A 14,810-nucleotide genomic window follows, 5' to 3' on the forward strand; every position below is an offset into this window, starting at 1 on the left:
AAGCTAGAGAAAGTATCCAAGGAGCTAAAGAGATCTGCAACCCTGTAGGTGCAACAACATTATGAACTAACCAGTACCCTGGAGCTCTTGACTCTAGCTGCATATGTATCAAAAAATGGCCTAGTAGGCCATCACTGGAAAGAGAGGCCCATTGGACTTGCAAACTTTATATGCCCCAGTACAGAGGAACACCAGTGCCAAAAAGTGGGAATGGGTGGGTATGGGGGGGTAGGGGGGAGGGTATGGGGGACTTTTGGGATAGCATTGGAATTGTATTTGAGGAAAATATGTAATAAAAAAATGTAGAAAATAAAAAAAAATTACATGAAACTTCTCACCAGAGACTATGATTGCTGGGCTGATGTCATGCAAACCCTAAGAGAATGCAAACTTACAAGCCCAGGCTATGATACCCATAAAAACTCTCAATTAACATAGATGGAGAACCCAAGATATTCCATGACAAAACCAAATTTACACAATATCTTTCCACAAATCCAGTCCCAGAAAGGATAATAGATGGAAAACTCCATTGCCAGGAGGGAAACTACACCCTAGAAAAAGCAAGAAAGTATTCTTCTTTCAACAAACTCAAAAGAAGATAGCCACACAAACATAATTCCAACTCTAACAACAAAACTATCAGGAAGCAACAATCAATGTTCCTTAATATCTCTTAACATCAATGGGCTCAATTCCCCAATGAAAAGACATATTCTAACAAACTGGAGACAATAACAGGACCCAGCATTTTGATGCATACAGAAAACATACAACAGTGTCAAAGACAGATACTACTTCAGTGTAAAGTTCTAAAAAACAATTTTCAAGCAAATGGTCACAAGAAACAAGCTGGAGTAGCCATTCTTATATTGAATAAAATCAACTTTCAGCCAGAAGTTTTCAAAAAATTATAATGAAGGACTCATTAAAGAAAAAATCTACCAAGAAAAACTCTCAATTCTGAACATCTATGGTCCAAATGCAAGGGCACCCACATTCATAGAAGAAACTTTACTAAAGCTCAAAGCACACATTCCACAACACATAATAATAGTTGGAGAATTCAACACCCCACTCTCATCAATGGATAGAACATGGAAACACAAACTAAACAGAGACACCATAAAACTAACAGAAGTAATGGACCAAATGGCTTTAACAGATATCTATAGAACATTTCATCCTAAAACAAAAGAATATACTTTTTTCTCAGCACCTCATGGTACTTTCTCAAAAAATGACCATATACTCAAACACAAAACAGACCTCAACAGAGGTTCATCCCAGATGATATTTGTGCAGTCCACCATATCAGCACCTGCTAGTCTTTGAACTTCATGGATAAAACTGCTCCCATCTGTAAACCAGGAAGCCTCAGCTCCTGGTAGGGTTAGTCAGAGAGGTCTTTCCTCCACCCATGGCCTCTTCTTTTGGGCTAGCTATTTGCATCCCATCTGGCAGGAAGTGTATCTGGCCCCCCATCTTGGAGAGTAAGTCTTGCCCCAACAGAGGGTAAGGACAGTCTGTGATTACCAAAAATGAATGGGATATCCAGGCCATTCCAAGGTCCACTGTTCTTAGGGTAGTCCATGAATGTATTTTGGTGCCCGAGGCTCCTTAGACCCAAGATTTTTTTGTTGGAGACTGGGTGATCAAATTGGAGGAAGACTGAGTGTTGGGCCCCATTATTCACCAATAATTGCCTGGGTTTCCTCTCCAGTTTCAAGGTTAACCTGGGCTTAGGCAATGAGTCTGAACCCCCATCCTTCCTAGTTACTGTCGTTCCCCAGGGATAACACTTTCACCATTCAGGAATACTCTTCCTAAGGCCTGGGGTTTCCTGCCCTCAGCTTCTGTTTGTTGGAGCACTCTCAGGCCCAGTGGCCCTCTTCTTGCTATATGCACACTGATCCTTTTCAAGGGGTTTTATGTCTCTTTGGTTGTGTAAGACCCCCTTTCGGGGACCCCCACTCTAGTCTCAGGAGAGAGAGCACACCCAATAAACCACGAGAATCCATCTTGCTGAAAACACACGAGTCAGTTTAATGGTGGAGCTTCTACTCGAAACAAATCTCACACAGGAGACAGTGGATTCGACCCCAAGGCTCAAAAGCTAGGGGAATTTATGGGGTCAAGGGCTTAGAGGTGGGGAATTCAGCCTAGCAACATACTGTTGGCTTATTCAAACATCAGCAGAAAGATTACATGTCAGCAAAAGAATACATGCAGGTCAGGGTGTCAGGGTTCTGTGAGTTGGATGTTTATCAATGCTAACAGAGTATCTGGTTAATTTATGACTTTAAACTGCATCAAAGGGCAATGGGCAGAGGGAGGTGCCTGGCCAGATGGTTGTTGACTCAGTTCAGATAGCCCTATTATGTCCTCACATTCCTCTTTATCTTTATGGTCAAGCTGTTCCCAGGAATGCTTTGATGACTGGGCATGCCCGGGTTTGATCTTCTTTGTTCTCAGCCCCAGGCAGCCTCTAGGATCACAAACAACCAGCAATTTCTGAGTCCTTTATATGACTTACAGGTCTTGAAATTTCATCTTTCTTTCCATTGGAGTCTCTCTTTTCTCTGCTTTCCCTAACTACTGTTGCTAAGATTCTCTATAAATTCCTTTCTGTTGCTTTTCTTTTGTTCATCTTCTTCCTTTCTTTTTCTCTGCTCTTTCTCCTACTCTGTCTGCCTGTTATGGTAGACTTTCTCAGCCTGCACCAAATCCCTCAATGAATTATCCTGTAGTCTCTCTAGTCTCATAAGCCTTTTCCTGATATCTCTATTAGACATGTCTATAAAAGCCATGATCACAGTAGTTTTGTGCCCCTATTTGCTGGGGTCTTAGAGTGTGTATTTGCAGAATGCATCCATGAGCCACTCTAGTAGGGTAGCAGGCATTTCATCTGATCCCTGTCTAACCTTATGTACCTGCATCAAATTTGTGTTCTGCCTGACCAGCTGCCTTGATACCTGACAACAGAACCTGGCAGTAGACCTTAAGGGGCTCATTACCTTTGGCAGAATTAAAGTCTCAATTAGGTCAGGTCAAGGGAAACCTACTGTCTGTGACAGCCTTGTCAATCGATGGTGCCCACATGTCTGAGGGGGACATTCTTTCTGGCTTCCTGCATTATCCTCTCTCTCTCTTTGATCATGAAGAACACTCTCATGAATTGTTGGATATCACCCTAGGTGGGCTGATGAATAAATAAAACAGTTTTAAAGAGATTAATCATCCCCTTGGGGTTATTTGAAAGGGGAAAGGATGTTGGGTCTTCCAGTTCTACAAGTCAGCCAAAGAGAAGGGCCAATAGTGTACAGCCTGATTGCCCTTATCTAGAGGCCTATATGTGCTCAGTGGGAGAACACCATGGTATTAGGGTTGGCATCTCTCAACTTTGGGTCCCCGTTAATGGACTGGGAAGTTGTGGACTCCTCCCACTCCTCCCTCCTGTAAATGAGGGTTCAACAGCCCTGGTCTCATATGGGCTGAGGATCCCAAGGCCAGTGCTGGTCCTGGTGGGATCATGGGGGCAAGGATAGGGGATATGGAGGAGGACGGTCTTGAAGAAACAGGTTCATTGTTAAAGGGTCTTTGAGGATTAACTTTTTCTGAGGTTCGTATCTGTTGGGAATTAAAAAGGGGCCATGAGGAATAGGGGGAAGGGGAAGACCCACACCCTGCCAGAGTTCTACCTATTCTCTGGTCAGTCAGGCATGGGAGGGCTGCTATCTATCTTCCACTGAACCCTGGATGGGCATCTAAGGCTCTGACCCACTCTTCAGCAGGTGGCAAGGGGCAGTCCTAACTGGAAGTCCTGGAACTACTTTGCTAAAGCCACTGGGATTATGGGAGAGAGGGATGAGGGAAGAGGTTCCCAACACTGACAAGAGTGAGTACAGCAGATCTTGACTGGATCACAGGAAGGCTTTCCATTGGGAGATAAGAAATGGCTCATTAGGAGAAAGCTTGTCCCATCCTCCAAGTGCAGTGGCCCTTGATGAGCAGAGACATTCTATAGTTTTAGAGCTTTATTATAGAAAGGCATGGATAAAGAGAGAAGGGGGGATGGCTAGAGAGAAAAGGAGTAAGAGAGAGGAGAGGAGAAGAGAGGAGAGAAGAGAGAAGAAGACAGAGAGAGGAGAGGGTGAGAGTGTGGGGTAAGAGGGAGACAAGTAAGAGGAGAGCAGTGAGAAGTAAGAGAGCAAGCTGTGGCTGAACAGCCCTTCTTATGGTCTACAGTTGCTATGTAACTGGGAAGGAACAGTTGCTAGGTAACTGGGGAGGAATTACCCTGAAAGTCAGAAGCTTGGCCCATTACCTACATAACTTTTAGCCCTGCTTCTCTTGTGGGGGCGATAGGGGGTGGTAACTTAGGCAGGAGCCAGAGTTCCAAGAGCATAAGGGAATGTCTACCTTGTCATTTAGGTGAATGATCACCCTTCAGGGTTCAGACCTTAGCTCAACTGGACACCAGCCTATCTGTGCATAGCCCAAATGCCCACAACTCCTCCTCTGTTTTGATAAGAAAAAAAAAGAAGGGGTCACTGATGTAACTGTGTCATTAGTTGTGAAAATCTAGAGAGGATGGAAGTATCAGAAGAAAACATAGCCTAGAGGAGTAGCAGAACAAAATCAGAGTAGTAAGGAGAATTAAGGGTAAGAGTTGAGAAGGCAAGAGATTGTACAATCAATCAGTTGTTCCATGGGTAGTACAATTTGAGCATAATAACATCCATTTTGAACAGCAATTAATTAATCCAGATAGACATTATGCTTTCCTCACTATCATGTAACTTTCCCCAAAGTTCAGTGGCCATTTGGCTTTCTCAAAAGAGTCCATCTGTAGCTGGAATATCCCAAGTCTGTCTTCTGTGGTTCAGCACTTGTCTCGGAAGTCTTCAGTCAGATGAGATTTTTGGAGGAAGGCAGCTTTTGTCTGTAGGTCCCAGGAGATGGTGCTGTCTCAGATGGATCTGTGACAGCAGGTCCCATGGGGAAATAGACCTGTAGAGTAATTATAAAAAAGAAGCAGAACACAAGCAGAGGTTATCTGCATAGGGTGAATAGCAAAAGTTATGCCTGCAATGATTTGCTTAGGACACATCACAGTACCTTGTGGATGGCTGAGGAAGAAAATATCATGTTAATTGTGTAACTGTGTTGTGAACTAAAAGGGGGTCCCTGGGGAAGAGGGGGAGGAAGATGCACACCTCACCAGAGTTTTACCTATTCTCTGGTCTGTCAGATGTGGGAGGGCTGCTATCTACCTTCCACTCATCCCTGAGTGGGCATTCATACCTCTGACCCACTCTTCAGGGGGTGACTAAGGGGCAGCCCTACCTGGGAACCCCGGAGCTACTTTGCTAAACCCACCAGGGTTTTAGGAGAGAGGGATGAGGGAAGAGGTTCTCAACACTGACGAGAGTGAGTGCAGTGGATCTTGACTGGAGCACAGGAAGACCTTCTAATGGGAGATTAGAAACAGCTCATTAGGAGAAAGCCTCTCCCATCCTCCAAGCACAGTGAATTTTGATGAGCAGAGACTCTCTATGGTTTTAGAGAGAAGGTAGAAGAGAGAGAGACAGAGAGAGAGACAGAGAGAGACAAAAACAGAGAGAGAGAGAGAGAGAGAGAGAGAAGGGGAGAGGAGAGGAGAGGAGAGGAGAGGAGAGGAGAGGAGAGGAGAAAGAGAGAGTAGAGAAGACAAAGAGAAGAGATAGGGGGTGAGAGTGAGGGGTAAGAGGGACACAAGTAAGAGAGTGAGAAGAGGTAAGAGAGCAAGCAGGGGATGAATAGCCTTTTATGGTCTTTACCTTTCCTAGGTAACTGAGGAGGAGTTTAGCCTGAAGGCCAGAAGCTTGGGCAATTGCCTTCTTGACTTCTAGACATGCTTCTCTTGTGGGGGCTGTGGGGAGCAGTAACTTAGGCAGGAGTCAGAGTTCCAGGAGCATGAGAGAATGCCTACTGTGGCATGAAAGTGAATTATCACCATTTTCGGTGGTTCAGACCTCAACTCAACTGGAGACCAGCCTGCAATTCCCTACATAACTAGGGTAGACAGTTAACAGTTCTTCTGTAAAAGAAAACTGGTTATTAATTAAGGGTTGGATGACTTTTGAACCTTAAAGGAAATTTTAAACAAGTTGAGAGAATTTTTGGACATATATCATGCATATTAGAGAGAGAGAAAAAAGAAAGCATTTAGAAAAATAGCAAGAAATTTTTTGAGTTAAAAAGCACGATTCAGGTATTCCTGTGGGATAGCACAGCTTCAGTGCAGTTTTCCTGGGCTTATCTGAGTGGGGGAGAGGGGTACTTTGTACCCTGAAACCTTTCTTCCCCTTGATTTTTTTCTAGGAATATAGAAAGTAAAGGGTTAAGTAAAAGGCTTTTTAGCCAAAGTGGTGTCCAGCAGGCTGCAAGGCAGCAGGGGTGAGTCCTCCTCCCAGCCCACAGAGCATCAGTCACTGCCTAGCTGGGCCATACGCACAGCTCAAGGCCAAGAACAAGGAGAGAGGGGCTACAGAGTTGGAAAACCAACTTCTTACAGCTAAAATCTGTAACGTAGACAGGGAAGGGGACCTCACACCAGCCGGCAGAGGAACACAGAGCTCAGAACAATTACTGATGTGGAGGGCTGCTACTGCTGCTGACAGAGCCATTCAAAGCCTAGAGCTGGGGTGGGGGGAGGCGCTGCAGAATTGGGGAAAACAGCTTCTTGCAGTTGAAACCTGAGAGAGAAGGGAGGGGAAGGAAGCTTGTCAGGAACACTTGGGGAGAGAGAGAGCGAGCGAGCGAGAGAGAGAGAGAGAGAGAGAGAGAGAGAGAGAGAGAGAGAGAGAGTAAAAGTCCAAGTTTTTAAAATTAGATTACTCACACTGACTTTAAACTTTTGGAGATCTGATGTAGGTCTCTGCGTGAAGCTTTCTTCAGCTGGTCCTGTCACATGTCGATGGAGAAACCATCCCTCTGCTACCACTTGTTGGGAACTAAAAAGAGTCCTAGGAAAGAGGGGAAGGCAAAGACCCATACCCTGCCAGAGTCTTTTTGGGTACTAAAAAGGGCCCTGGGGAAGAAAGGGAAGGGGAAGACCCACATCCCGCCAGAGTTCCAACTATTCTCTGGTCAGTCAGACATGGGAGGGCTGCTATCTATATTCCACTCAAACCTGGGTGGGTATCTAAGGCTCTAACTCACTCTTCAGTGGGTGGCAAGGGGCAGCCCTACCTGGAAGTCCTGGAGCTACTTTGCTAAAGCCACTGGGATTATGTGAGAGGGATGAGGGAAGAAGTTTCCCAACACCAGTGAGAGTGAGTGCAGATCTTGATGAGCAGAGACTCTATAGTTTTAGAGTTTTATTGTAGAAAGGCAGGGGGAAAGAAAGAAGGTAGGAGAGAGAGAGAGAGAGAGAGAGAGAGAGAGAGAGAGAGAGAGAGAGAGAGAGAGAGAAGAGAGGAAAGGGGAAAGGGCTAGAGAGAAAGAGAGTAAGAGAGAGAGAGAGAAGAGGAGAGAGGAGAGGGGAAGACAAAGAGAGAGGAGAGAAGGCAAAGAGAAGGGAGAGAGAGGGTGAGAGTGAGGGGTAAGAAGTAAGAGAGTGAGAAGAAAGAGGTAAGAGAGCGAGGTGGGAGCCTAACAGCCCATTTTAAAGTGTGCTGTCTTATCTTGTTTTTGTTAGGTAACTGGGGAGGAGTTCAGCCTGAAGGTCAAAAGCCTGGGGAATTGCCTATGTGACTTTTAGACATGCTTCTCTTGTGGAGGCTGTGGGGGGTGGTAACTTATGCAGGAGCCTGAGTTCCGGGAGCATAAGGGAATGCCTACCATGTCATTTAGGTGAATTATCACCCTTCGGGGTTCAGACATCAACTCAACTGGAGATCAGCCTCTCTGTGCATAGCCCAATTCCCCACACATATCCCTCCTCACGTGTTTCCTTTTTCCTGATGGCTAGATTCTAAGAGGTGGGTCTTAGGGAAAGAAAGGTTTTTATCCAAGGGGGTGGTGGCAGGAGGAAGGGCTCCACTAGATTCTTCCAGGTAACTATATAGGATACTTGTTCTGGGTGCAGGAAGGATTCTGGCCTAAAGACTCTTTCCTCTATTGCTTTGATCACCTGCAACTCCAAGGTCTCTATGGGTGGTCACCCTACTCTGAAAGTGGGCCATTGAGAGAAGCAGAGAGTTATTAACTTGCCCTTCTTTACTGACATGCTTTCTCCGCTTTCCCTAACTTCTCTCCAGTGGTTAACTAGGATGTTTAACAGGGTAGAATGAGTCTCTCCAATGTCCAAAAATGTTGTCAGTCCAAGTCAAGATCACAGAACAATATAACCAACACCAACAGAGAAATATAATCAACAGACAGTTCGCCCCTACCATGGGCACTGAAACCAGGTTATAACAAGACTGCTCCTGCAGATACTGTCTCTTGCAGTTTTAATAAGGAGTAGAGTCCTCTCAACTCCATCCAGGGGGTCTTAAGCATCTTCCAGACTCCACATGGTCACAATGTTAAAGCACATCTGCCTTTTGCAATTGATTACACCAGACCAGAGGTTTGCCAGCCAACACCAGTGCTCATGCTCAGGAGCCAAAAGGGAAAGCAAATGATGGAGAGACAAACACTTAGTTGCCTGTTGTCATTGCCATTGCTGCTGAGCTCAGTCTTTTTTCCTCTGATCAGCCTAGCTGATGGTCACTGGGCGATCTGCTCCAATCCTGGAGAAGCCCCCAAATGTAAGACACTGAACCTCAGTCAGTGGTACTTACTTCCAGATGCCCCTATTGGGTCACAGGGATGCAGATCAATGCAAAATCAAGAGGTTTATTTTCTGGTGCATTAGGGTCAACCCTCAACTAGTTCCTCTAGGCAAGGAACCAGAAAGCAACCTAGAAGTTGTTTTTTATTTTATTATTGTTGTTGATGATGATGTTATTGTTATTGTTATTTTGCCAGGATTTCTCTGTATCTACTTGGCTTTCCTGGAAGTCGCTCTATAGAAAAGCTGGAATTAAAGGTCTGTGTCACCACTACTCCATGGTTGTACAGTTTCTTTCTTTCTTTCTTTCTTCCTTCCTTTCTTTCTTTCTTTCTTTCTTTCTTTCTTTCTTTCTTTATTTCTTTCTTTTTGTTTTTAATTTAACTAGAAGATAAGGATGAATTAGGGAGCTAAATGGGGAGACTGAGTCAGACAATTTTAGACAGCAGGTTTTGATCTCTAATTTTAGAGAACTATATAGGGTTGCTTTACCCTCTTGTTATGAGCTCATGAGAATTACTGGAGTGGCTTTCTCTTAAGTCAGCTGTCAAAAGTTTGTTTTGATTTCTTCAGGACAACAAAGTCATCAAGAACCACAAGAAAAATTATATATAGGGTTGACATCTAGTCTTTGGAGATTTGTTTACCTATATTCTTTCTTACTAATCTTGTTTCTGCCATTGATCAAATATAGAGACTCTTGAAGAGAGTCTGGAGGCTATAACTAAAATAATTATATAAAATTTATAAAATAAAAAAATTGTTTTGTTCTATCATTTTTGTATTATTTGATGGTTACTGAAAAGCACACATCACAATCTCTCTCTTCTGAAGTATTTAGTATTTATGTCTTTAAAACAAACCACTTGCACAACAGGTTAGCTTTAAACAAGACTGGGGTAAAGCTTAATTAAATACAACAGCCTCATATATATATATATATATATATATATATATATATATATATATACATATGCATATACAAACTGAAAATCTCACTGTGATTACTTTGGGGAAAAAGTGGAGGCTAACAAACTTTGAATTTCACTTGGGCATTCTCAGGCTTCAGACCTTTACTAGGTTTCAGCCAGAGAAATTATGCCTTGTCACATAGCCTATCCCTCTTCAAAGGGTCTCAATAGAGATCTGATCATATTTAGAGAAACTGAAAATTAGATAAATTTGATGATTTGAGACCTTACCACCTAGAGGAAGCCAATGAACCAAGCACTGCCAGGAGTGAAATCCCTATACAATAGTTCTATTCTCTTTATTAGAAGTGAAGTAAGTCAAGCTCACACTCAAAGGCATGGCATTGCTTACACAAATAAATGGAAAGCAAGAGGCACTTGCATTGCAGATCCTCTACTACACTCACACAGAAAGAAAAACTACCATTCAGATGTTGATTTCAGGTCTATTTTGGCATTATATATGAAATTATACCCCCTGTTTTTTGTAAGAAAGAAGCTAAGGAACAAAGAAATAGAGTGATGCAGAATCTTATTTGAAAGATGTTGCCTGTCATGCTCATGCAATTGGAATCTAATGTCTAACATGAAATTCTATCACCATTTGGTTACTAGTCATGTGTTAAAGTTTTTTTTCCTTAATTATTTGACAAACCTTTATCATAAAAAGGACAGCACTGTGACATACAATGATTTCAAGGCTGGCTTATTATTCCTAAAAGAGAACAAATTTGTCCCTATTCATGAATTTCACGTTTTGCTTTTTTGAACTTCTAAAGTTAAGGATTCACTTGAAGATAACAATGTTGTTTACTAATATGCTGAAGAAGCATATTATCTTGCATTCTACTGCTGCATTTTTTTTGCAAAGCCATGCATATGTTTTGTTTTGTTTTGTTTTGTTTTTCATGTCAGCTAGTAAAATTTTGAAACCCAACACCTAGGTCACAATAGAAAAATTAAAATTTTCAGGAGGACTGTGATCATCTGAGATTTGCCTAAGTAACCTGCTATCACTGAGGTACCATGTTTGAAAACTATTTTATTATTTTTCGAGAATTTCATATATTATAATTTAATACTTTTTACTCCTCTATCCAAGTCTTCGCAGAACCATCCATTTCATACCTATCTAACCTTGTGTCATCATTTTCCTTAAACCTAACAATTGCTTATTATTCTGCCCATAAACTCTTGGGAGTAACCAACAACTTTCAGATTGGATTTAAATACCATGCTGTGAAAATACTTCTTTGTAGAAAAGAACAAACATCTGCTCACCCATATTTGCAGCTGGTGACAGATCAGAGTCCTAAAGTATAACTTAGGGACCTAATGAGTTTTACTGCAGTTACTAATGGAAATATGTATGAATTGTTACTGATAGGAACCTAAGTGAATCAAAGGCAGATACATCACTAGAAACTCACCCTAGCATGGGTCATTAGAGCTGGAAACTTAGAGTACATTGTATTACCTGCAGGGCCCGCAGCTCAACAAGTTGAAGGGTTTGCTTTCCAGGTGATTCGATTGTCCTAAGTCTGTTGGAATTGTCTCAGCTTGTCAGAGACACTTTTAATATTATAAAATAAATATTGATTGAGATATACACATTATTATTACCAGCACACTTATTTTGTCATGGAGAAATAAGTGAAATGATAGTCAATTAAACCTTTTTGTGAATTTTGACTTTTGTGTAATCAGTCCATCAAGTGGTCATAAATAAAAATTATAATAATATACAACTAATTATAGATAAAACAGGTACATTAACATTGGCTTTTAAATAGGTGGTGGTACTTTGTTCTGAGGCACTTCTTTTAAAGAAAGTTCTGGTATATTGACAGATGATTGACAAACTGTAAAGGGTGTCATTTCCATGCCCTGTATTCTGGATTTTGAACAATTCAAGCTGACTATTAATTTTTTGTAGATGAAATGTGAGAATAATGCTGTATGTCATTCTTGTTTAGAAAGACTCTCTCCCAAGGATCTGTTGTTGGCCAGTTGGAAACTAAGATGATTCCAAGTCACAATGAAAGTTATCAGGAAGAGCTCCAGGCAGGTGAGTGTAATTCTTGCTGGAAATCCAAGTGTGAGGATTTCCTGATATCCCATGAAGTCCTTCTATTAGTACCCATTCCACATAGCTCCACCCCTTGTCATGTTTCTATTTGGTTCTCTTCATACTTGAGCTTATTTTACTACCTGGAAGGAGGCAAGCCACAGGAACCATTCTGCCTCTACACTGAAGGTATGTGTGTTTTTTTCTTTCTTAGATGTTTCCTTGTATGTGCCATACCAGCTTGTTAACAACATGCTATCTACATGGATGGATCTTATCATGCAAATGATAGACAATTCTGAATCTTCAAATTGTTTACCTTCTTTGCTCAGTGTTCCTTCAGGTACTGAATGTACTATTATCAAATATTCTATATCAGTTCATGTTGTTCACTGCCATCTATACTATATTTGGCAATGTTTCCTAAACTTAGTTCATTAAGCTCTGTCTTGCTCTTTAGATACTGAATTATCAGGGTATCAAATTGCTCATTCTTAATCTATCCCAGCATCTATGACATCCTTTATCCTCTTTTGATAACAGTCAGTTACATTTACAATGCAGGCACTGAAGTCAGTTGATTGAAGTTGGATACTGTCTGATAGTGTTTCTTTCTAATGGAAGGAGAGGCCAGGAGTAAGGTATTGTCTTGCTTTGTGGATAAGCTAATCCTCATCTTAACTGGTCACAGTACAAGAAGAGTTTTCCATCTCAAATTCAGGGATAGTGAAGACCTATTGCATAAGGTAACAGGTAAAGCCTAACAAAAGTATGTCATTACCAACTTGTGCCATACTGAGCATGATCAATATGTACAATAAATGACCAAAATAGATACATTATAGAAAAATTTGAACAATATTTTAATCTTCAAAAAATATACTTATGTGTGAGCATTGTAAGTATGTATTCATGAATGTGAGATAATAAGACAATATTATTTTTGTTACTTAATATTAAAAAGATCATTGGGAAGAGAGGCCCCTTGGTCTTGCAAACTTTATATGCACCAGTACAGGGGAACACCAGGGCCAAGAAGTAGGAGTGGGTGGGTAGGGGAGCAGGGCGGTTGGGGGTATAGGGTACTTTCCGGATAGCGTTTGAAATGTAAATGAAGAAAATATCTAATAAAAATTTGAAAAAAAAACCCGAAAGATTAAAGAGCCTTGTGATATTATGAAATGTCACAATGTTACGGACATCTTATGTCGAGGTCTCTGAAATCTGCAGTACTTATAAAGTCTTATAGGCAAGAAAGTCCCATATCTGTTAACATTTTGTTGGTTTTTATACACTTGAGAATTTCTAATAGTGCTTTCACAGAACACAGTCATGCCAAAATATATACATTGTTACAAATATAGGTAAGTGATGAAAATAATGTGTTTTCATTTTCATACAACCATGTAAGTTTCCAACTTTTTCCTTATCATTGTCCAGAAAATTCTACAGGAGATGTGTGTGAGCAAAGCAATTCTGGTCTGGCACTCCTGAGCTGTGTGAGTAGACACATTATCATGGAAAGAGATTCAGAATCTGTCACTGTCAAAACTGCATGTTTGCTCCTCTGTTAGTGTGTTGGGGAGAGTTAAGAAAAATATCATGTTATGAGAATCAACTCGGTGGTTGTCAGAAATTGTCGAAACAGCATTTTAAAAATTTACATGTCAACTGGATATATGAACAAATCTTTATTACTGATATATAAAATGAAGCACTTTTGGAAGATATTATCTGTTATCTCCCAGAGCACACTTTCAGTCATTTTAATCATGGAATTAGTAATTGGAATGATAGGAAATGGGTTCATGGCCCTGGTCCACTGTATGGACTGGGTTAAGAAAAAGAAAATGTCCTTAGTTAATCAAATTCTTACTGCTTTGTCAATCTCCAGAATTTTTCAGCTCTGTTTATTGTTTATAACTTTAGTAATCGACTTTTCATATCCAGATTTAACTACAAGTTCAAGTATGATACACTTCATGTATAATGCTTGGATTTTAGCCAACCATTTCAGCATCTGGATTGCTACATGCCTCAGTGTCCTTTATTTTCTAAAGATAGCCAATTTTTCTAACTCTTTTTTTCTTTATCTGAAGTGGAGAGTTGAAAAAGTAGTTTCAGTGACACTGCTGGTGTCACTGCTCCTCCTGATTTTAAATATTTTACTAAGTAACTTGGCAACTGACGTGTGGACAAGTGAATATCAAGGAAACATATCATGCAACTTCAGTTCTCATTACTATCCAAAGTGTCACAGGCAGGTGTTAAGCCTGCAGATGGTTTTCCTGTCTGTCCCCTTTGTTTTGTCCCTGTCAACTTTTCTTCTGCTCATCTTCTCCCTGTGGACACATCACCAGAAGATGCAGCAGCATGTTCAGGGAGGCAAAGATGCCAGAACCACAGCCCACTTCAAAGCCTTGCAAACTGTGATTGCCTTTCTCCTACTATACTCTACTTTTATTCTGTCTATCTTAGTACAAGTTGGGAACTATGAATTTATGAAGAAAAATGTTTTCATTGTATTTTGTCAGGTTGTATATATAGCTTTTCCTTCATTCCATTCATATGTCTTGATTTGGGGGGACAGGAAGCTGAGACAGGCCTGTCTCTCTGTATTGTGGAGGCTGAAATGCAATTACGCAGAAACACTAGATCTCTAAATCACTATAGATTGATTGTGTTGTATATTCTAGACAAAGATTAACCGATACAAATGTCTTTTATATTTTTCATTTTTACATTATAAATATCTTTGACTTTGCATGAATTTGATTTCTGTTTGCAATTATCACTGATTAAAGCTATTTCAATTTAGCTATTTGTCTACAAGGTAATATCTTAATATACATATCATAAAAGGACCTTATTGTAACCCACTAGAACACAAATATATCAAAATTTTACCAATTTTCTATCAACCATCAATCATAGTTTTGACTTACAATCTATACTGCATATGTATTAAAATCAATCACAAACTGTGATAAAAGCATATAATTGAAAG

General features: G+C 40.9%; 1 protein-coding gene across 1 annotated transcript; it reads left to right on the top strand.

The window, feature by feature from the left end:
• Positions 1-13,512: 13,512 nt before the first annotated feature.
• LOC110295560 (taste receptor type 2 member 117-like) lies at positions 13,513-14,466 on the top strand. The gene has a single exon (XM_021164046.1). The coding sequence runs from the start codon at positions 13,513-13,515 to the stop codon at positions 14,464-14,466; it is 954 nt and encodes a 317-aa protein (XP_021019705.1).
• Positions 14,467-14,810: the final 344 nt, after the last annotated feature.

The sequence above is a fragment of the Mus caroli genome, chromosome 6 (assembly GCF_900094665.2).
Source record: "Mus caroli chromosome 6, CAROLI_EIJ_v1.1, whole genome shotgun sequence".
In the NCBI taxonomy this organism is placed as follows: domain Eukaryota; kingdom Metazoa; phylum Chordata; class Mammalia; order Rodentia; family Muridae; genus Mus; species Mus caroli.